The sequence below is a fragment of the Triticum urartu genome, chromosome 4, assembly GCF_003073215.2.
Source record: "Triticum urartu cultivar G1812 chromosome 4, Tu2.1, whole genome shotgun sequence".
In the NCBI taxonomy this organism is placed as follows: domain Eukaryota; kingdom Viridiplantae; phylum Streptophyta; class Magnoliopsida; order Poales; family Poaceae; genus Triticum; species Triticum urartu.
The window spans coordinates 31699500-31722765 of record NC_053025.1 but is presented as its reverse complement, the minus strand read 5'-3'; the positions used below and the strand labels follow the sequence as shown (position 1 = coordinate 31722765).

General features: G+C 41.2%; 1 protein-coding gene across 1 annotated transcript; it reads left to right on the top strand.

Annotated features, from left to right (window-relative positions):
- LOC125550451 (protein ILITYHIA) lies at positions 1–22986 on the top strand. The gene is made up of 60 exons (XM_048713447.1): positions 1–299; positions 1630–2003; positions 2092–2223; positions 2390–2771; positions 2994–3137; positions 3217–3401; positions 3557–3683; positions 3773–3846; positions 4478–4554; positions 4643–4679; positions 4846–5012; positions 5129–5312; positions 5381–5458; positions 6098–6217; positions 6303–6362; positions 7223–7345; positions 7669–7744; positions 7819–7997; positions 8520–8825; positions 8932–9048; positions 9138–9239; positions 9310–9450; positions 9574–9738; positions 9857–10033; positions 10129–10251; positions 10483–10563; positions 10646–10762; positions 10850–11022; positions 13784–13861; positions 13934–14081; positions 14608–14730; positions 14816–14872; positions 14955–15065; positions 15187–15378; positions 15508–15681; positions 16093–16203; positions 16293–16362; positions 16436–16514; positions 16598–16700; positions 16784–16954; positions 17083–17205; positions 17286–17399; positions 17743–17849; positions 17920–17971; positions 18054–18160; positions 18252–18311; positions 18403–18517; positions 18702–18812; positions 18906–19043; positions 19119–19241; positions 19398–19469; positions 19664–19776; positions 20539–20697; positions 20771–20867; positions 20944–21126; positions 21600–21794; positions 21879–22046; positions 22133–22265; positions 22468–22555; positions 22699–22986. Exons 1-60 carry the CDS (start codon positions 170–172, stop codon positions 22736–22738), a joined length of 7866 nt encoding a protein of 2621 aa, XP_048569404.1. The 5' UTR covers positions 1–169; the 3' UTR covers positions 22739–22986.
- Positions 22987–23266: the final 280 nt, after the last annotated feature.

Below are 23266 nucleotides of genomic sequence, written 5' to 3'. Positions count from 1 at the left end.
CCTAACAACTGCGCCGTAGTCCTTCCCAAGTCCCAACCCTGCGCAGCGTTCCCCCATCCTCCTCCCCTCCCTCGGCCGCCGCAGGCCGCACCACACCACGCCACTCCGCTCCATCTCGGCCTCCCTCCCCGCCCAGCCGCTGCCACGCGAGCGCGCCGGCCCGCGCGAAATGGTCGCCCAGGACGCGGCCCCGGAGGAGGCGCTGCGCGCCGCCGCGGCCGAGGTCTCCACCCCGTCCGCGACGCGCCGCCTCCGCCTCTTCCGCGACACCCTCCCGCCTCTCCTCGCGAAGGCCACAGGTACCGGCGCGCGCCGTCTCCCTCTCCCCGCGCTTCTCCCTAGGGATCGCGCGCTCCGCCCCGCCCGCCCGCAGATTAGCCTCCCGTGCGCCTCCGCTCGCTCCCGTGCTCCCTCCCTGCTTTTGGCAGCGAGGCGGGCTCCGCGGTCGGAAATGTTTCGTAGTGTTGACGGGCGGGTTCGCCCTGGATACGTGAGAACCGGATCTCCCCTTCTCCCGCGATGTGCTGCGTGTTCGTGTGTTTGCTAAATTCCGCTCGACTTGCGGCGGATCGTAGCTTGGTAGCTTCGTTCCTGTGTGCTGATGTGCTCGTTGCGCCAAGGCGGACTCGAGGCCGAGATTAGGGTGGATGCCTTTGCTGCTCGTGTTATCATCCGCGAGCAGGCAAGACCATAGGGTCAGACCCACTGCATAGGCGTCAGCTCCACAAAACTACTGGCTTAGGTCTCAAAATCGGTAGTGATTTGTATTGTGTTTGCTGAATTTTGTTGGGTTCACATGGACCCGAAGTTTGTATGGTGGCTCCGCTCCTGTCCGGGAGCTGCAGTGGGACGTTAGCTGTTGAGATCACAAGTAGGCCGTAGGTGGGTAAAGCGGGAGTCATTGGTAGCTTCTGGAGTTGCTTGCTTGATATTGCATCGTTGTCTTCTCGCTGTAAGATTTTTGAACCAAGGGGACAGAGCTTGTAGGAACCCGTGACTACATCTGCTTGATTTCAAATGGTTGCCCTAAAGCAACAATCTCCAGTTGGGCCTCAGATTCCCCTTGCTTTGTATCTCGTTTTTGCTTCATCTGCAAACTGTAACCGAGTGGCAGCAGTGCTGAACAACGAACCCATTCTTTTTCTTGTATTTGAGCTAGCTTTTACCAGAATAGAGTGTGTTCCTCCCTTGACATATACCTGGTTCTTTTGTGATTGAAGTATTATTCAGTTCATAGATGCATTCCTTATCAACAAGAATAAAGCACCCTGCTGGATGTATTATGGGAGGTTATCACAGTAGAAGAGATTATTTGTCATAATGTATAATGCCTTTGTGACTCACTCACCAGATCTTTCATTTCAGTATATGTTTCTCGCATTGCTAAGATATTTTTACTTGTAACATACCCGAGGCATTGTGGCTGCAACTTTTTTCTGGTGGCTAGCCCATTAATTTGTTGGAACTGGTATTTCTTACCTTTTAATCTTGTTTGTTTGGCTCTGCCGGGTCATTCTTATCGTGCATCTAAACTGATATCTCTGCCATTCATTGCGTAATGTTTGGTTACTTCTTTTACACACAAAAACACAAATGCATTTCTCATAGGTTTTTCTGTTTTCCCTGCAGAGTCGCCGTCAGATACCGCATTGTTAGTTGATCTCATTTTCCAGACATTGCCTTTATATGATGACCGTGCCTCAAGGAAAGCGGTAGACGATATGGTTATTCGGGCTCTCAGTGAATCCACCTTTATGAAGACGTTTGCTGCTACACTTGTTCAGTCTATGGAAAAGAATCTGAAGGTTACGAGCCCTCTTGCTTGTTTCAAGCTTCTCAGATGGTCATGCTATCTTCTGAAATGGACCCAGTTTGCCACACTCTCTAAAGGTGGTTTCTCTAGACTGGCCAATGCACAGGCAGTGTTATCTCAGGTCCTTATGAATGGTTCTTTTCGTCAGCGTCGGACCTGCAAGCAACTATTCATCCGTCTTTTCTCTGAGGTATTTTCCAGAAATAACTGAATAACTGCAGCATATAGGCTTAGTGGAATTAGCTTCTGGCAGTTTCTTATTTGGTTTCATTTTCCAGTCTGTTGGAATGTATAAGATGTACATAGAGGAGGTCAAAGATTTGAGGATTGCAACAAAGGATTCTCCTGCATTCATAAATCTAATACTGGATTTCACCGTTACTTCATCGTCATTGTTCTCTGAATATAAGGTAAACTTCCATCCTTGTTTGCCTACCAATTTATACTTATCATTTATAAGTTGTCAATTTATCTAACCACTCCAAAATTATGGTACCCTATAACCTACTTTTCTCCCTCCTCCCCTCTGAACACCAAGTTTACTTCCATTTTTGACAATTTACTATCTCTTTTCAGCAAGTATTCCTTGATTTGTATGTCAAAACCATCTTGAGTTCAAAAGACCGTCCATCAGAAGCAGCCAGTGAAGCTTTTAAGCCTCTTTTCGTGGATATTGGGCATGACGATTTTAAAAATGTTATTCTCCCATCATGCATAAAGATGCTGAAAAGAAATCCTGAGATCGTGCTAAAGTCTATTGGACATCTTCTATTGACAGTTCGTTTGGATCTAAGCAATTATGCCATGGAGTTCATGCCAGTTATTCTGCCTCAGGCACGTCATTCAGATGAAGAGAGGAGGAATAATGCTTTGAATATTGTAGGAACATTAAGTGATAAGTCCAGCGATCCAGACACTCTACCCTCCATGTTCAATGCTATCAAAGCAATTTTAGGAGGTAGGGCATATATAGATTTCTGTTTTCTTAAACTGGTTAGCTTCTCATATTATCTTATCCCCAGTTGATGTTCTAAAATTTGCAACCTTAACTCGTGCTTAACACTGAAATTTTGTACTAGTATATAATTCATATACTCCTTCCGTATCAAAGTTTAGCCTACAAAAATGTCTTATATTTTGGTACAGAGGTAGTAGATCTTAACAAGCTTGATCTGGGCAGGTTCAGAGGGGAAACTATCACTACCATACCAGAGGATTGGAATGTTGAATGCTTTAGAGCAGTTGTCAAGATTTCCTTCCAAGCAAATAAGCAGACTCGCCCCCTCAGTATCCAGCTTTCTTCTAACGTGTTACAAGGGTGATGGTAAAGTTCAAATGTTCCATTTTGTGCTTCATACTCTCATCCTATTGCATAAATTCATGGTTTTGCTATCTTGTGACAGGTATCGAGGAAGTGAAATTGGCAACTCTCTCGACTCTGGGTTCATGGGCTTCAGTATCATCTGAAGCTGTACAACCAGATGTTGTTTCATTTATAACTGCAGGATTGAAAGAGAAGGACACTTTAAGAAAGGGGCATCTAAAATTAATACGAGTCATATGCAGAAAGTCTGATTCCCTGACCAAGGTAACATAGTTACTTTGAGGTGTCTATAAAAAGAACCATCTTCCTGTTGAGTTACCATTTTTGTTCCAAAAGAGTGGTTTAAACAAGAGACTCCGATGAAATGTGCGTACTATTATTTATCCATACTGATTATTGTTAAAATTGTGGGTGCGCAGGTTACATATTTGCTGGATCATTTGATTCAGTTGTCAAAAACTGGCTTCAGCAAGGCAACACAGCGGTTGGATGGAATCTATGCACTCTATGCAGTATCGAGGCTTGCTGCTATTGATGCCAAAGCAGGTATGTCTATGATTCCTATTATACCGATGATCATTTATTTATACTTTGAATTATCTTTTCTCATAAATATCATTTAAATGGATATGCAGATGGTTCTATTGTGAAGGAGAAGCTCTGGACATTGATTGCTCAAAGTGAACCCTCACTGATCTCTGTTCAGTTGGTAACTCCGACGTCCTTTAAGTTTCCAACGAAAATAGTAATATTATCTTGACTCCATATTTATTGCCCTTGCATGACTGGTTCATGATGTAAATCTTGAAGTAGTTTGCTCTATTTAAGGGCGTTTTTTGGTTCAAAGGAATTAGATCCTTCAATTTTTTTTCATATTGTGCTAGTTTGGTTTGTAAGATTGAAAACTATACTGGAAGTCCCTATGATCCACTTCGCATGCAATTCTAGAGGAAATTTTCCGTTGAGTCCAACCTCATGGAAATTTTCCTTTGTTACAACTCAACTAGGGCATACACCAAATCCTTCAGGAAAGTTCCTTTGTTTTTCCTGTGGTGCAACCAAACAACATCTATTACAGATTCCGGTGTTTCCATTTCATGTAGGATTCAACATGCCATGACATTCAATTTATACGTTTCTCTCATTCCTACGTTTTTGAAATCCTGCAAACCAAAGAGGCCCTAAGTATTTATTTATCAACTTCGCAAATTTTAGGGATGTGTATGGTTTGGTAATCGGCAAATTCTTATAACAGTTTTAAGTTTTCAGATCTTTCGACGCTACCTTGAAAATGAAGCTGTTGCAATTGATTCTTTAAACACTCCATCTCTTGTTTGCAGCTTTCCAAACTGACAGACGAAGATTGCTTAACATGCGTGGATCTTCTTCAATCACTGCTTGTGGATCATCTTTTTCGGTCTTGCTCTCGTGCTCTTAAATTGGATTTTATGTGTTAGAGCAGCACCCTCTTGCTTCCCTCGACTTATATTTCTTTTGAACTGCAGGATCCAGGAATATTTTTCAACCCAGTCATTGCTACAGGTATGTTAAACGGGCAAAATGCTCCAAACTGTTTTGACTTTGCTTATGTAAAGTATTTTTTTAAACTCCTGATATGTGCACCAGCTTTTGTAGGAAGTATTTACCCTGTGAATACAGTTATGTGGCTGTAGGCTGTGCTAATCTTTTTTTCTTCTTCTTTCTGCAGGTGTTAATATATCTAGTTTGCCATCCAAGTTGGGCAGTTAGAAAGATAGCTTATGATGCTACTAAGAACATCCTTTCAAGCTCCGGTGCCTTGGCTGAAGATCTTCTGTTCTTGTTCACCAGTTGGTTATCATTAGTTGGAGAGAGAGTGTTGATACTGAAACAAAGGTAGTGCACTACTGCATTCTGCAAGACATCTTGCTCTGGCTGTGTTGAACTGTCGATATTTCTTCTTCATCTTGTCCCTCTAAATTTGCATCCCTGACACTATCTTTTTCAATCAGTGATATGGATAGCTCTGGAGATTTACAACTACCATTTATTCCATCTACTGAGGTCCTTGTGAAGTGCTTGTTCTTGATTGCACCTTATGCAATTGACCATAGCCAGAGATCATATGCTCGACTTATATTGTGTTCCCACCACCCTTGTATTTCAAGCTCTGGTTCTCCTGCTGGTGTATGGAAGGTTGGATCCAGCTAGCTATCTTTTCCCCACATTTTGATCTGTCTAACTGGCTGCTTGTCTAATTTCAGAGGTTGCAGAAAAGGCTGAAACAACAAAATATCTCCTTCACTGACTTAATTTTCCCCAACATTAAAGTTATCTGCAAGGTAATTCTGAAATTTGAAATTTTAGTTGGAACATGCTACAGGCTTACCTTTATTTTCTGACAGCTACCATCTTAAACTTTCTATTAACGTGCACTAGTGTTCTGGTACTGCAAAGGCAGATACTAAGCCTTGATTTGATGCCTTCTGAAATTAGTATCATATGTATAGAAGTGCAACGGGCTAGTAAGAACAGTTGATTTCCTTCGTATTTTCAAGTGCCAGTTTGTTATAGCACGCTACTTTCTATGATTTGGGGTTTTAAGCATCAGTGAGTAACCTAGTTGCATTTGTTAATTTGCGAGTAACAAAATAGGTTGAGTTGCTCTGGTTTCCTTGGCAAAGTTATATGTATTCATATGGTTGAATGTGAATTATTTAGTTTGTTTAAAATTTGATTGAGAAACATATTAAAATGAACAACATTAAAAAATGGGAATGTCCTTGGCTGGTTCATGGGGAAAAATCGACCATTTTTTGGGTGGTCCCTAGTGGCCTATCCAACACGCAGCTTTATTGCAAGGTACTTAGGTTGCCATATTTAATTATTTGAAGCCCAGTTATAGTATCTTTTATTATCCACATTTTCCCTTTGCACCATCGGCTTGTTTTGGGTCGATGACCAGTACAGTTTCTTTTCAGGAATTGCTTTCAAAGGATGGTCTATTTAGTTCGAACAAGCAAAAACAGCGAGCAGCACTATGTTCATTAGCAACGCTGATGTCAATATCACCCAATGATACATTTGTAGAGTTTGAGAAGGTCTATTTTTTTCTACTAGTCAGGGTTTGAAATGAAGCTTGTAATATCTTCTTCTAACAGTGTCTTTACACTGTTAATTTTCCAGCACTTCATAGAGCTTCCAGACCGCACTTTGCACGATGGCTTCTCTGAAAATGATATCAAGGTGAACTTTGTGAGCTTAATGATAATTATATTTGAATAGAGAAGATATCAAAGTCTTACGGTGATGACTTGGCCCATGTACTCCCTCCGGCCCTTTTTACTCTGCATATAAGAATTGTCCGAAGTCAAACTTCGCAAAGTTTGACCATATTTATATGAAAATATATTAACATATACAATGCTAAATTTATACAATATGAAAACTAAAGTAATGACGCATCTAATGTTGTTGATTTCACATTCTGAATGTTCGTATTCTTTTCTATAAACTTGGTCAAAGTTTACGAGGTTTGACTTCAGACAAATCTTATATGCGAACTAAAAAGGACCGGAGGGAGTACTTAGGTCATGATGTTCCATATTTATTTCTAAGGTCACACCTAATTATTTTGGACCAATGTTTAATGCTATTTTGAATATGGATGAAACTGTCATCTTTTTTCTGTTCTCATCTTCTCATATAATGACCTGTCTTGATTAGTGGTTCTGCAAGCCATAGTCAGCTTAATTAGGTATTACCACACCAAAAAATGGATGTACTAATTATGTCATGCGAACCCTGACCCATCTTAGGTTGAAAATGGGTTAATGTAATTTTGTCATGCTAACCCTGACCTTGACCTGTCTTGGTGACTTAAGCGCTGGTTTCTGTATAATTACATGTCATGACACACAGCTCTACCCTTCTGATATATTTCATGCTTGAAAGGTTCTGTTGAGCCTTATTTATGCAATGCGACGTCATTGTACTTGTTATTTTCGTGCCTTCATCAACTCTTATTATTTCAAACGGGTTCCTCTCTTAGGGTGGATAACCCTACTGTAGGAATGTGCTGAAAGGTTATTCTTAACCCATTGTAGATATTCTTTACTTCGGAGGGGCAGCTGTCAACTGAGCAAGGAGTTTATGTTGCTGAGGCTGTTGCTTCCAAAAATACAAAGCTTGCAAAGGGACGTTTTCGTGCATATGATGGTCAAGATGCGGTAATTCTTGTTCTTTACTTCCGAGGATAAAAAAGTAAAAAATATCCTGTAGGGCAAGATTTATTAAGTTTGTATTTCAGTACATCATGTTGCTTTTCTCTGTTAGTTTCTGTGACATGATATTTTGTATCATTTTATTTTGAATATTTAACCACGGTGAGGTTGTGGAAAAAACATACGTAACGGATAAAATATAGCTTAACCATATCACGTTGGCACCTTATTACGTCATTACAAATGCTGTGGAGCTAGAATCATCTGGCTCATCATAATATAGTGACATTGTATACTAATCTTGATTTTGGCTTCGCAATACTTTATAGGAGCCTGCAAAAAGTGATAAGAGAGAATCCTCTAGCATTGGCAAGAGAGAAACTGGGAAATTTACAAAAAAGACAGGTATTTCGGCTGTTGTTTCTTGAACAGGTTGTTTAGTTCTCTGTTCGATAAAACTCATGTTTACAATCTTGCAGCTCCTGTTGACAAATCTAAGACTGCAAAAGAGGAGGCCAGGGAGTTGCAATTGAAGGAGGAAGCATCTATACGTGAGAAGGTTGGACATGTGCAGGAGAATCTTGCGCTAATGTTGGATGCTCTTGGTGAATTGGCTATTGCTAATCCTGTATTCACTCACGGTCAACTTCCTCATCTGGTTAGCAATCCTATCTGCATTGTCCAGCTTTTTATTTCTGTTACCATACATACACCATGTTTTTATTGTGCTTCATCACAGTATCAAACGTGGCTGATAAAACCTCCCAAACAGTACCTTCTGTAGTGCCTTTGTATTTAAGCCCAAAAGCTGCCAAAAAATGTCAAGTAGCTTGTATATAAGTTATCAATGTAGGTGAATTGGACAAAAATTCTTCCCTTTATTTCTAACGACACGAGGTATATTAAAAATGTTCAATTTGAAAGGGTTTAGCCTAGATGGACGTCTGCCCTAGGCCTAGTGTTATGTCTTGTTGTAACAGTGGTACACATTTTGGACAGCCAAACAGAGGTGAACAAGGGATAACTGGCTAATGAACTGAATGTTAGATATGCAACTAAAAATTATGTTAATATCTATTTGGTCAGTCATTGTCTAATAAAGCATATATTTATTAGTATTGTTTGGTTTTTATTTAATATTTTTCCAGATATGACCTTGTTGTGATGGTTTTCCTTGCAGGTAAATTATATTGAACCGTTGCTAAGTTCTCCAATAGTAAGTGATGCTGCATTTTGTGCCATGTTGAGGCTAGCTCGCTGCACAGCCCCTCCGCTTTGCAATTGGGCGACTGAGATTGCTGCTGCTATCCATGTAATGTCTGTCGAAGATTTTGAAGCAGTTTTGGACCTTATGCCTGTGATTATTATGGAAGAAGATAGCAAAAAGAGGCCGCCATCTGGCCTCTTTGAAAAAATTGTAACTGGGCTGACAGCTGCATGCAGAATGGGACCTCTTCCAGCAGATTCATTTACTTTTGTCTTTCCGGTATTTCTTCAATTTCATCAGTAGTCCTATGATAAGTTAACTTCTGTTCCTCTTGGCTTTTCCCTTGCCCCAATTTCTTGTCATTAATGTACTCATTTCTGGTCAGATAATGGAGAGGATCCTTCTTTCTTCGAAAAAGACATCTCTACATGATGATGTGCTTCAGATACTATCTATGCATATGGATCCAATTTTACCTCTACCTCGACCTAGAATGTTATCAGTTAAACATTCTTAACTCTTCTTTGAAATATCTGTTTGCATTGCTTTTTTCTCCTGTTATTTTCACTAACTTTTTTTGGGTGGTGCTAGGTTCTTTATCATGTGTTAAGTACTATTCCTGCTTATCATCCTTCAGTTGGACCTATGCTGAATGAGTTGTGCCTGGGTCTTAAACGTGATGATTTAGCACAGGTTATTTCTTAATTCATTTAAAAGCTTAGTAGTTTGTTTCTTAATTCTTACACTGTTCTTCTTTATTCAGGCTCTTATTGGGGTATATGCAAAAGAAGTGCATGTTAGGCTTGCCTGCTTAACTGCTATAAAGTGTGTTCCTAGCCACTCTGTACAACGGGATTTGCAGGTTTCAACCAGCCTCTGGATTGCTGTTCATGATCCGGAGAAGGTTGGTAACACCTTCCTACTAAATGCTACCATTAGCCCTTCTTACATCATTGATTTTTTTTTCAACTTTTTTTTGCAAGAATCCTAATTTTTTTGCACTCTATGACACACATACTTTATCTAGGCGGTAGCTGAATTAGCAGAGGAGTTATGGGATCGCTTTGGTTTTGATGTTTGTGCTGATTATTCTGGCATTTTTGATGCACTTTCCCATAAAAATCACAATGTCAGAGCTGCTGCAGCTGAGGCTCTGACGGCTGCATTGGATGAAAATCCAGACAAAATACAAGTAAGTCTCAAGTATTGCGAATTTTGCTGCATTATCTGTGTACTAGTGTCATTGCAGAGGCACCAGAATATCTATTGTGGCACTGGCTAAATAATTTTTGTTAATATGGTCATGGCAGGATACACTCTCTACACTTTTTTCGTTGTACATTCAAGATCTTGGTCCTGGAGTTGAATTTGGAGATACAAACTGGCTTGGAAGACAGGGTATTGCATTAGCTCTCCACTCGGTTGCAGATGTTTTAGGCTCTAAAGATCTTCCTGTTGTCATGACATTTCTCATATCTCGTGCCTTGGTAAGTTCCCCCCCCCCCCCTGTACATGTACATCTTATGATTTGTATGCCTATAAGTACATTGGATGTTTGGTGCCTCTTACCTTTAATTTACAGGCTGATCCTAATCTGGATGTTCGCGGTAGAATGATTAATGCTGGCATCCTTATTATTGATAAACATGGAAAGGAAAATGTTCCTTTGCTGTTTCCTATTTTTGAGAGCTACTTGAATAAAAGGGTAAGTTTCTGTGGTACAGCATTGCAATTTAGTTGATACTCCCTCCGTCCTGAACTAGTTGTCATAGATTTGTCAGATGCGGATGTATCTAGACATGTTTCATTTTTAGATACATCCGTATTAGAAAAATCTTAGGTAACTAATTTGGGACGGTGGTGATACTATATATAATTATTTTTAGTCTGCAATATCCATAATCTACCATTCTCTAATTTTTCTCATATGTTACAGGCATCAAATGAGGAAACATATGATCTTGTCAGGGAAGGTGTTGTTATATTTACTGGTGCTCTAGCAAAACATCTATCGAAGGTTAAATACTATGAGATCGTGTGGTTTGTTTGTTTAATTCAAAAGAAATAAATATATGGTACTAATATTGATCTTCCAACAGGATGATCCTAAAGTTCACAGTGTTGTTGAGAAGTTGCTAGATGTACTTAACACCCCATCAGAGGCAGTTCAGAGAGCGGTGTCAGACTGTCTGTCCCCACTTATGGTCTCAAAGCAGGTGAGTTGTGTTGTTCACATTGAGCAATCACTTGTGATTTCTTGTTTGTCTGCTTTATGTTGCAATGTGTACTTGTCTAAAAATTAGGAAGAAGCCCAATCTCTTGTATCTAGACTACTAGATCGGATGATGAAATGTGAAAAGTATGGTGAGCGGCGTGGTGCAGCCTTTGGTCTTGCAGGGGTGGTTAAAGGATTTAGAATTACTTCATTGAAGAAGTATGGTATTGCTGCAACATTACAACAGGCTTTGGAAGACAGGTATGTGCCCTTCTTACCTCTTCCATGCGTAGCATAATATAGTGATAAGTACTCCCTCCGTTCCAAATTACTTGTCGCAGGTATGGTTGTATCTAGATGTATTTTAGTTCTAGATACATCCATTTCTGCGACGAGTAATTTGGAACGGAGGGAGTACATATTTCCCCCCTGAACTACTGCATGGTTTAATTCTTAACCCTCAGGTTCAAAACTGGTTGAATTACACTTTAATTTCCAATGGAGTTTAAATGTGCCCTTCTCTGTTTCTGCCCTGCTTTTGTCCCGCATCTACGCATTCTCAGCTCGTGACTTGGCGCCAGCCACCACGTGTGCTACAGCCACCCCTTTTACCTCCCTCGCTTCTCTCTGTCCCTTCCAGCCATAATTTGCTGGGCATCCAACAGTTCCCAAGCTTGCTCATGAAACAGTTCCCAAGGGGAGCCCATAATGCCAAATAAGTCGATGAGGCCATACTGAACCTGCTAGGGGGTAGGCAGTGGTGAGGCGCCACTGTAGTTGGTTGATGCCATGGTGGAGCATCATTGGCGAGGGGCACACAAAGAGGTGGAGCCATGGTCACACAAGCCTGTAATCAATTGAGGCGAAAAGTTGTGTAAACTTATTAGAGCGTGCACGCAAAATTAATTGCATAGGAACCCACTTGGCCTTTTTTCTTCCACATGTGGACATCCAGCCTGGATAAAACCACTAACATCCACCAGGGAGGGTTCTCGCTCAAACCGACAGTGTACCACTGTTGAGTACTCCCTCCGTCCGGAAAAGCTTGTCCCTTGGGAGTACTTCCTGTCCCATGCTGCTGTTGAGCCACCCAGTCTCCTGCAGGTGGCTTGCTGCTGCTAGTGCCCAACAGTGACGCCAATGGTCATGATGCTTAATTGCAAGTGAGCGTGAGGGAAACATGGTGGGCTGAGACAACAGTACACATGGTGTGCTGCCATGGAGAAGGGAAAAATGGAAATGAAAAAAGGGGAAAGTATACAGAGTCACTCACCACTTATGCAATACTGTGAGGGTTAAGTGGACGGAGTTGACAAGTTCAAAGGCAGCATTTAGATGGTTTTAAAGTCCAGGGGGGGACATAGTCACATAGTAACATGTGGGCCTCTCCTTTTGAGGCAGTTGAAAAGCGAATGTAATTATTACTTTCAGTCAATAGTTGAGTGGATGTTTTTTTCCTAGTACACGCAGGAGAGCTGTGTGTCATTCCATTAAAACAGGCGGGAGACTCCTGCACCAAAGACAGATGGCACACACACACGCCCTGACAAAACTAGCAAAGAAACGCCACACAAACAGAAGCACATGATCGGCATGCCCAGGGGGAGGGGGACTAAGAGTCTGCTGTGAGTGACCTTAAGAATAGCTCGCGGAGTCCCTGGGCAACAGTCGAACACCATAGCGCGCTCTCATTTGCCAGTCTGTAAAATCAAGGAGACACATGGTCTAGCGCCATTGGACACAAAATTGTTCCTATGTTTCCAAATCTCCCAAGCGCCTAAGATGATGAGAGAATTAAGCCCTTTCTGGAATTCCTTGGGTACTCCTTTGCATCCGCTGAACCACCAGCTTGAGAAGCGAACTGCAGTAAGCTGGGGCGCAATGGCAGCCAAACCAAGCCTTTGAAGATTCGACACCCAAACCTGCCGAGCGAAAACGTATGACACAAGGATTGTTAGCCATAATCTTGACTTAGCGCATTCGTTAGCGGACGTGTGGCTGTGCCGTTGTGAAGAACCGCACGACCGGCGGACGTGGTTCATCTAGTTAGTTAGATGTGATCCATTGAGTGGATAAGGGCTGGACGTGCATGTAGGAATTAGTTGCATGTAGTTAGCATCCAGTTGGTTAGTGGGCCGATGCTAGTGGTGTGCGTGCGCCTGTGCAGCTGGGTATAAAAAGCCCCCTGATGTACTGATCGAGGTGCTGGTTGGTTGCCGAGCCACAGTGAGAGGGGCCTAAGGAAGATGTAGTCTCCGTCGGGACCGTGGTGTGCGCCCGGTCGACGTGAGAGTTCTTCCGGGTTGTGCTGCGTGTGTGTGTGTGTACATGTATGTGTTTGAAGGAGTTGAGTTGAATAGAGGCCAACATACAGGCCGTTCGTCGCCGGGAAACCAAGTGTCTTTTGTTCATCTTCTTCTACCTCCGTCTGGCGTTCGTTCGCCGGGAGGCTGGTTCGGCGTGTGTCGCCGAAGAGCAGGCCCAACAGTGTTGGATTGACAATTCCACCTGATCACAAAGTGGACAGGCCACAGGGTGCAGTAGTCTCCTCTCTTGGCGAGGCAATCAGCGGTCCAACGACGGTTATTAATAGCAAGCCAAATAAAAAAACTTACAAGGCAACGGGCCCAGCTTTTCCAAGGCGCAAATCAGACCATAGGAAGAAAGCATTGTGAGCAGACTTGCTGGATTATGAGCCCGACTGTGAGCCGTCATCAATGCTGGTCAGGAATTTCTTGTTGAAGGGTCAGACCATCCACCAAGTCCGAATATGCCAGTATTCATTTCGGACTTGTACAGTCCAAGGAATGTTGCAACCCTACTTGACTTATTTTCATCTTCAATTTGGTATTTTGAAGGCATAGTGCCTCGCTCATGTATTACAACCAATAGGATTAGTCATTGCTTCAATTTTTCTTATCACTTTTATTCTCATCACAAGGGCTGCCTTCCTTTGAAAAGATAGTATTAGATATATCCATTGTTTTATGAATGTTCACCATACTGAATCTGCTATTTCCAGAGCGTCTGCAAAATCCCGTGAAGGAGCATTACTTGGATTTGAGTGCCTGTGTGAAAAGCTTGGCAGACTATTTGAGCCGTAAGTGTAGAGCTATTTACTTTGTAAAGATTTTCTGGATGAAAATGGTTCATTATGATTCTTGTCTTGCAGTTATGTCATCAAGATGCTACCCTTGCTACTAGTGTCTTTCTCTGATCAAGTTCTGGCAGTGCGTGAGGCTGCTGAATGTGCTGCTCGCGCAATGATGTCTCAGCTCACCGGTCATGGTGTGAAGCTTGTCCTTCCTTCACTTCTGAAGGTGCACATGTCTCTTTCTTTTAATGCTACCAAACTGCATAATTTCTGCATTATACTGAACAACTACCCACGGTCACGTGCTCTTCGTACAATTGAAGTTCGATGCATTTGCGGAATGTTTGTTTGTTTCTCCATTAACACACTGCACTATTCTTAGATTTTAGCTTGTATATGTAGACAACCTGGCTCAGAAACAACTAGTTAGATGCATTTGCATATTATCTACATGTGTCTTTTCAGTTAATCAACCAGAGAGAACCCAGCATCCCAATGACTACCTGTTATTCCTGTTTTGTGCACATTCTGATGATGCTACTTCCTTGTTTGTATCTAGCATTTACACTTCTTGTTTTGTTCTTCTATTACCGTGTTTGTTACTATTTCAAGTACAAGATGAGTAGAGCATATTATCATATCCTTGTTGAAATACAAGGGACCTATGCCGGTACAAAAAACTGAAGAAGTCCTTGTAATATGTGTTTTCTTAAAATGCACATATCTGGATGAGTTTCATGTACTTCTTCCAGGGCCTAGAGGATAAAGCATGGCGAACTAAGCAAAGCAGTGTTCAACTTCTTGGCGCTATGGCATATTGTGCTCCTCAACAGCTATCTCAGTGTCTTCCGAAGATTGTCCCAAAGCTAACAGAGGTATATGATCGGATTTGCATTTGGAACTTATAATCTGCATATACCTTAGTATGCCTTTTCATGTCATGTATCATCTATTCTCCAGGTACTAACAGACACACATCCTAAAGTGCAAGCAGCGGGACAGACAGCCCTCCAACAGGTAATGCTTGCTTGCTTATTTCTCATAGATACTGGGATGCTCTTGTGCCTGATCTCTGATGGGTACTGTTTTATTTTTCCAGGTTGGAAGTGTCATAAAAAATCCTGAAATAAACGCACTTGTCCCGATTCTTCTGTCTGCTCTGACAGATCCGAATGACCACACAAAACATTCTCTTGACATCCTTCTTCAGGTGAACTTAGATTTGAGATAATGTTCATCCTGGTTTTTCATTTCAATTGCGTGCATCACCTTGTTGATAAGGAGGGATTATCATAACTATCTTTACCTCATATGACTTCTGTTCTTGGCAGACGACTTTCATTAACTCCATAGATGCACCATCACTTGCGTTGCTGGTGCCTATTGTGCACAGAGGATTGAGGGAGAGAGGTGTTGATACTAAGAAGAAAGCTGCTCAGATTGTTGGAAACATGTCTTCTTTAGTTACAGAACCAATGGATATGATCCCGTACATAGGATTGCTCTTGCCTGAAGTCAAGAAGGTGATTTCAACGCCAATCCTGCATAACTAGCATTTTGAAGTGATTTCTTACTATCACTTGTACTAAGATTTTGATTTTGTTAAGTCAACCATATTTGATTCTAATACTCTGATTGATGATATTTTGTAGGTTCTAGTGGATCCCATTCCTGAAGTCAGGGGAGTTGCTGCTCGAGCTCTTGGGTCTCTTATAGTAGGAATGGGTGAACAAATATTCCCAGATCTTGTGCCATGGTTGTTAGAGACACTAAAATCTGATAATAGTAATGTTGAACGATCTGGAGCTGCCCAGGGACTAAGTGAGGTTGTTTACTTTTCCATGGCTTGCTTCAAACACTTTTGTTTGTAGTATCAGTATGACCTTTTTTAGATTTAGCAGTGTGTTATCATGGGATGGTTTGTTTCGTAACTCTTCTGGGAGCATCAACTGCAATAGACATTCAATCTAACATTTGTAGCCAAGATAATCCACACATGTAATTTTTACACATTGCTTGTCAGTTCTCCCTTGTCTGACACTTCATTTGATTAGGGGAATTTATCGCTTCATAAAACTATTTTTTATTCCTGAAGTTTGTTAATGACTGCCCAAATGTAGTACCGTGGGAGTTTGAAGGAAGGCCAATGTTTCCAAGTTTCCTTCTACAGTTAATAGCTGGTGTGGTTTGATTCTTTCTCTTAGTTTATAATTGTGACACATGTTGTTAACTTCCAGGTTTTAGCTGCTCTTGGCAAAGATTACTTTGATCAGATTCTTCCTGACATCATCCGGAACTGTTCCCATCAGAAGGCTTCTGTTCGCGATGGACATCTGACACTTTTCCGCGTAAATTTACCCAGTTCCCTATCCATTTCTCGTACGACTATATTGCTTGTAATGTTCTAGCTTGTTCCTTACGTGTATTTCTTCTATAGTATCTGCCGAGATCCATGGGTGCAATTTTTCAGAATCATCTGCAGGCCGTTCTTCCTGCTATATTAGATGGTAAGATAGTTGAACTTCGATGTCTGATGATCTGCTCCTACGACATTGATTCTCTAATTACTACTCTTGGCAGGCCTTGCTGATGAGAATGAATCTGTTCGTGATGCTGCACTTTCTGCGGGTCATATCTTTGTGGAGTACTATGCAACGACGTATGCCCTCACATTTATGTTGGATGGCCATTTTGTCAGTAATGCTCTTGATATATGATGCCATTTTTCTTTTTGTTAAATAGGTCTTTACCTCTATTGCTTCCTGCCATTGAGGATGGGATATTCAGTGATAATTGGCGTATCCGACAAAGTTCTGTTGAACTTTTGGGAGATCTTTTGTTCAAGGTCACTACCTCCTTTAAGTAGCACTGTATTCACATATTATGTTTTCTATATGGTCTACAATCTAGTAATGTTGCCATTTATAGGTGGCTGGAACTTCTGGGAAGGCAATCCTTGAGGGTGGAAGCGATGATGAAGGTGCTAGCACAGAGGCCCAGGGACGTGCAATTGTTGAAGTTCTTGGAAGGGTGAAACGCAATGAGGTTCTTGCTGCCGTTTATATGGTCCGTTCTGATGTCAGCTTGACCGTCCGGCAGGTATATGTTATATTTTACCCTTTTGTGGAAACTGGTGAATTCGGTTGTTTTGTTTTATGCTGTTTGAATATGCAACTGTTCCGCATTCCAGAGCACCCTTTTTCTAGAGCTTCTATTTTTCATGCTAGGCCGCGGTACATGTCTGGAAGACAATTGTAGCAAATACTCCAAGAACTCTGAAGGAGATCATGCCAGTACTTATGGACACCCTTATTTCATCTCTTGCGTCATCTTCCTCGGAACGGCGGCAGGTTCGTTCTATTTCATATACGGTTTGATCTTTCTGGAGAACTGTCCTGATTTTGATTTAACTATAATACTATATGCTCAGGTTGCCGGGAGAGCACTTGGAGAGCTTGTTAGGAAGCTTGGCGAGAGAGTTTTGCCCTCTATTATTCCCATTTTGTCACAAGGACTCAAGGATCCAAATGCTAGCAGAAGACAAGTAAGTATTCTTAGCTTGATATTCTTACAGAGTGGCTTAAAATTTGCAATTTAGGACTTCCGTGGAACTATTACCGAGGTTTATGTTGATCGCTCTATTTCCTAGTAGATACTGAATAGAAGTCTTCATATGGTTTTGTTGAATTCTGTTTTCCTATTAAAGTTTCTGAGATTGAATAGGAGGTCTTCATATGGTTTTGTTGATTTCTGTTATCTCATTGAAACTTCTCTCCAGCCAGCGGTTCCATTTGGAACTGTGCATTGATGTGCTTTCTTAATATATTTTGGATACGCCTTTTATCGTCTGGGAATGATCAGTGCACTATTAAACTTTTGCTCTTCAGGGCGTTTGCATCGGCTTGAGTGAGGTTATGGGAAGTGCTGGGAAACATCAACTATTAAGTTTTATGGGTGAACTTATTCCTACCATCAGAACTGCTTTGTGTGACAGGTTTGCTTTTTGGCTGTATAATTGTGTTATTTTATAGTGAAGTCTCACTAACAGCATGCGTATGTAACAGCACGCAGGAGGTTCGGGAATCTGCTGGATTAGCATTTAGTACCCTATATAAGGTAACACAACGGACTGCATTCTTATCATGGATAATTTGTTAGACTACATGTTTTATTTTTAACTTTCTTACCTTCTGTTTAGAGCGCTGGATTGCAAGCAATTGATGAGATTGTCCCCACACTGCTACGGGCCATGGAAGATGACGAGACATCTGCAACAGCCCTTGATGGCCTAAAGCAGATTCTAAGGTCTTTTTTTTTTGTCACCATTCATTTAGTGAAATATAATGTTTTCACTTGAGCTGCTGAGATATGCTGATCTTTTGACATGGTTTTACAGCGTCCGAACTGCAGCTATTTTGCCTCATATATTGCCCAAATTAGTCCAGCCCCCTCTCTCGTGAGTGAACCGCTCATGCTACATTTTATACGTTTGTAGTTTTTCTTTATCAACTTACGTTCCTTACACATTACCTTTGTTGGGGGTGTAGTTCATTCAATGCGCATGCATTGGGAGCTCTAGCTGAGGTTGCTGGGCCAGGTTTGAGTTCACACATTGGAACTATCCTCCCGACATTGATACTTGCTATGGATGATGAAGATGTGGTGAGTGGCATATACTAAAAACACACTTCAGATCTAGCTTATCTATTAGTCATTTGATTGTTATTTGTACTCTTAGGTTCAATGCATCAACCCATTATTCAGTTTGTCCATTTTACCAGTAAAAGTGCTATATGCAGTGTATTTTATTACTGCTGACAGTAAATATTTCTCTTGGAAATTATAGGATGTACAAAGCACAGCCAAAAAGGCTGCTGAAACCATTGTGTTGGTTATTGATGATGAAGGAGTTGAGACATTAATACCTGAACTTCTGAGAGGAGTCAATGACAATCAGGTTGGTTCACCTGAGAATTCTGTGTGAGCATGAAACAATATTACGCCTGCTGTTCATTTGAATGATTTCACAGTTTATTTTTTGTCTTACCAGGCATCTATGAGACGGGGCGCAGCCTACCTTATTGGTTTCCTCTTCAAAAATAGTAAATTGTATTTGGCTGATGAAGCTCCAGATATGATGTCTACCCTAATTACTTTGTTGAGTGATACTGATAACGCTACTGTATTGGTGAGCACTCATCATCCAGCACTCTCCTGTTTCAGTTTTTTCTACTTCCGAGACTTACTTACAAATGGTCAACAGGCCGCTTGGGAAGCATTTTCAAGAGTTGTTGGCTCTGTTCCAAAGGAACAGCTCCCTACACATATAAAATTAGTGCGTGACGCTATCTCTACAGCCAGAGATAAAGAACGTAGGAGGAGAAAGGTGCTACTTTGAACTTCTACATTTATGATGTTGCATATGTGGCAATACTTCTCACTTGCTTGCTCGGAAAATATGTTGCTACAATTTTCTTTTCAGAGGTTCTCCACGGTTAAATATGTTCTGCATGATATTTTAACACTACGGATTCAATTTCAGGGTGTGCCTGTTCTCCTACCTGGATTATGTCTTCCTAAAGCACTGCAGCCATTTCTTCCTATATTTCAGCAGGTATCTACTCGTGGAGAACTATTAGTTGTATTATAATCATATCCTTTTATGCCGAGCATCGAGTTGCAGGCATGGTGAACTTCTCGAGTGAGAAATATAAAGTGCATTACAAAGTCAAGACTAGTCTTGTTTTCTTCCTTCCACAAATTTAGATGTTCAGCACATTTTATACCACATCTTCTGTTGAACTCCAGGGTTTAATTAGTGGGTCGGCCGAGACAAAGGAGCAGGCAGCAGAAGGTCTGGGAGAGTTAATTGATGTTACAAGCGAGAAAACACTTAGGGAAGTCGTCGTGCCAATTACAGGGTATGACTTTCTTATATTTGTCGAAATAATTATTGTGCCATGGTTTCATCCTTTCTTTAAGGAGCCACATGCTTGCTTTACAGTTCAAAAAACAGGTATAACAGAAATATTTGCAGCCATCAGCCGTGTTACTAGTTGCCACGCTGAACCTTATCTTCTATAGCATATTATTCTTGCGAAATGAACGAGCACCTCGTAAGTATATTGTTAACGCTCCACAAGTTCAATGGTAGTAGTAGATGAAATATTTACCCCAAGCTGCTCCTTGTTGATAGGTACTTCTGTTATTTTGTTTTTTCTTTTGTATGAAAATGTCAACTCCAAATTTCTGCACAAATCTGCTGTGTGGCCATAAGCTTGAACTTGAATGCAGAGCCTGATCCTGGAATGCATTATTGAATTTTATACTTTGCATAAATGACTATATGGGAAAAAAAATCTATAAGCCTTTTGCACTTCAGTTCACACAACCTGCGTAGCCAAATTAAAATCCTACACTTTAAGCATATTCGGCACAAAACAAGTCATATTACTTTACGTTGTAGTTGCACCTTGTAACTTACGCTTTGTTTGATTTACCACTACATGGAACAAACCAAGAACAGCAGGCAGAGACAGGCTCTGTGACACTGATACAAATCCGGCCTCTAAACATTGTGAAATTGCATGGTTTCTTGTTTACTCCTGCATGCTGGACTATCTTTTTGGTATATATAGTTATACAGGCTTGTTGCTCTAATATATGTTTTGTTTTGAGTGTAGACCTCTTATACGCATCCTGGGAGACCGATTTCCATGGCAAGTTAAGTCAGCTATCCTATCAACCCTGACTATTATCATCGCAAAAGGTGGTCTTGCACTTAAGCCCTTCCTTCCACAACTTCAGACAACATTTGTTAAATGTCTACAAGATAGCAACAGGTTGGTATGGTCTTCTCTTTCTGTATTTCTTTCGATGGTTTCATCTCTTTTCACATGAATGTATGATTTTCAGATCTGTCCGCACGAGGGCCGCATCAGCTCTTGGAAAGCTTAGCGCATTAAGCACAAGAATTGATCCTTTAGTTAGCGATCTTTTGTCCATGTTGCAGGTATTTTCGATATTAACCCTTTATTTTGGGAAGAGATGCAACTATCTGTGCAAAAGTAATTTAATGCTTTTTTCAGTCAGGAGATGACGCTGTTAAGGAAAGTGTGCTGTCTGCACTTAAAGGTGTTGTTAGGCATGCTGGCAAAAGTGTTAGCTCTGCAATCAGATCACGTGGGTGTACTCTTCTCAAAGATTTGCTGCAGGCTGATGCTGATGATGTCCGCAGTTCTGCTGCAAAAGCAATTGGTACATTATCTCAGGTATGGTAAATTGTGGCACCTTTTCAATCTTTACAGATATTATCAGAAAACCTTGGTGTATGCCTTGTGGTTGTGGCGTTCAGCTGAAATTAATTATCATTGTGCTCATTGAAAGTGAACCATAACTATAGGTCATGTTGTAAAACAACCCTGAAAGAAAATTGAAATATATGTATGTCGAGTAATCCGGCAAAGAAAATGGATGTTCTAACGTGGAGCATTTTACTTCAATATACTTTGAGCAAGGCATCAATGCATCAGCAAATTACACGATAAGGTGCAACAAGTTGATCATGGTATTGTTTGGAAAGCAACTCCCCTAGGGAATTTAATGTTCTCTGTTGCAATTGCATACAACTATTCAGTCATCGTCTTGCCATTGTTTATCTGTGAAGGAACCATACTCCTGTCACAGTTGTTGGATTTTTTTTCTGAAGTCTTCTGTGTACTGAATATGCTTGTGCTTTCTTTAGTACATGGATGAGACCGAGACCACCGATCTGGTGCAGACCCTGTTGAGCATGGGCACATTACCAGACTGGTGTACCAGACATGGTGCTTTGTTAACATTCTCTTCCATATCAAGGCATTGTCCAACAAAACTGTGCCATTCAACATCATTTCCATCTATTGTTGATCTTCTGAAAGATTCGCTAAAAGATGACAAGGTATTGGCTCAATTTGCACTCCTTTGTTACTTCAAGTATCACTGTGCTTCCATGTGTAGTAACTCTTGTCTGTTTGTGGAGAAGTTCCCTGTTCGTGAAGCCTCTACGAAAACTCTGGGGAGGCTACTTTGTTACCAGTTACAATTTGGGGGCAGCACGTTGCAACTTGTTCAATTGCTCATCTTGGCCTTGCGTGATAGTTCAACCGAAGTTAGGAGAAGATCGTTGTCCTGTATCAAAGCTGCTGCGAAGGTTTATAATTAGACCTATTTCGATATGTGCATTCGTACCTCTATTCAAAAGTATTATGATGGTAATCTTATGGTTCTTTGCTGCAGATAAATCATTCAGCTCTTGCCACACATATCTCGATATTGGGCCCGGCAATTGGTGATACTTTGAAGGATAGTAGTTCGCCAGTACGCATAGCTGCAGAGCGCTGTGCCGTTCATGTTTTCCAGTTGACCAAAGGTACATGCATGTCTTCTAGGTCCCTGTTTTTCTATTGTGTCTTCGTTCATACTGTATGTATTTAATGCCGGAGACTACTGCGAATAAACTTTATGGCAAACTTCAGTTGGGCTTATTGTAAAGCTTGTATTTGTCTGAACTTTCAGCCTGTTACTTGTTTAATACTACTAATGTTCAAAACCAATTTACTACCTCTTTCCAGGGGCAGATTACGTTACTACTGCGCAAAAGCATCTCACCAACATGACAGGCTTAGAAGTAAGAAGACTTGCAAAGCTTCCTGTGGAGAGGTAAGAGAAATCTGACTAGTCTAGTACCTTCACCACGTGGATGCCCGTAATGGCTTGCATGTTTTTTCTTTTCATCTTAGCTAGTGAATCTGGATAGAACTTAATAGGGAACTTGGAACTTATTCCATGGCTTTCCACTGCAGTGACGACAGTGAAAGCAGTGACGATGACAGGAGAGCATAGACACTGCCCAGCCACAGCGGCCTCGAAGGACGTTTTTTGTGCCTGTCCATTCATACATCTTATAGGTAAACCGGTAATGGAACAGCGTGGTCAATTTTTGCCTGACCCTTGATGTAAACACCGTTTTTGACAAGTTACAGTACTAGAGGAAGGGGTCGGTGTTGTTTCTATTTCTTACTACAAATGAACAATGTTCATATCCGTATAATATTATTGAATGAGGCTAATCAGCAATAATTTTACATTTACTTGAGGTTGAGCACTTGCATGAAATCTAATCCCCTTGTTCACTTACTGTGCAAGCAAGAATCTGCTGCTGGCGCATAGAACAATCGACTCTGACGTGATACGATAAAACCAATGAATGTTGCAATCTAAAAATATGGATCTCTTCCCAGTGCTCAAAAATATGGATCTCGTCCCAGTGCTCTCCTCCCCTACGCTTCTCATCCGATGCCTCTTGCCCCTTGACAACCTCCTAAATTTTGCGGAATGTGTATTAGAGTTTGTTCTTTTGTACCCCTCTGT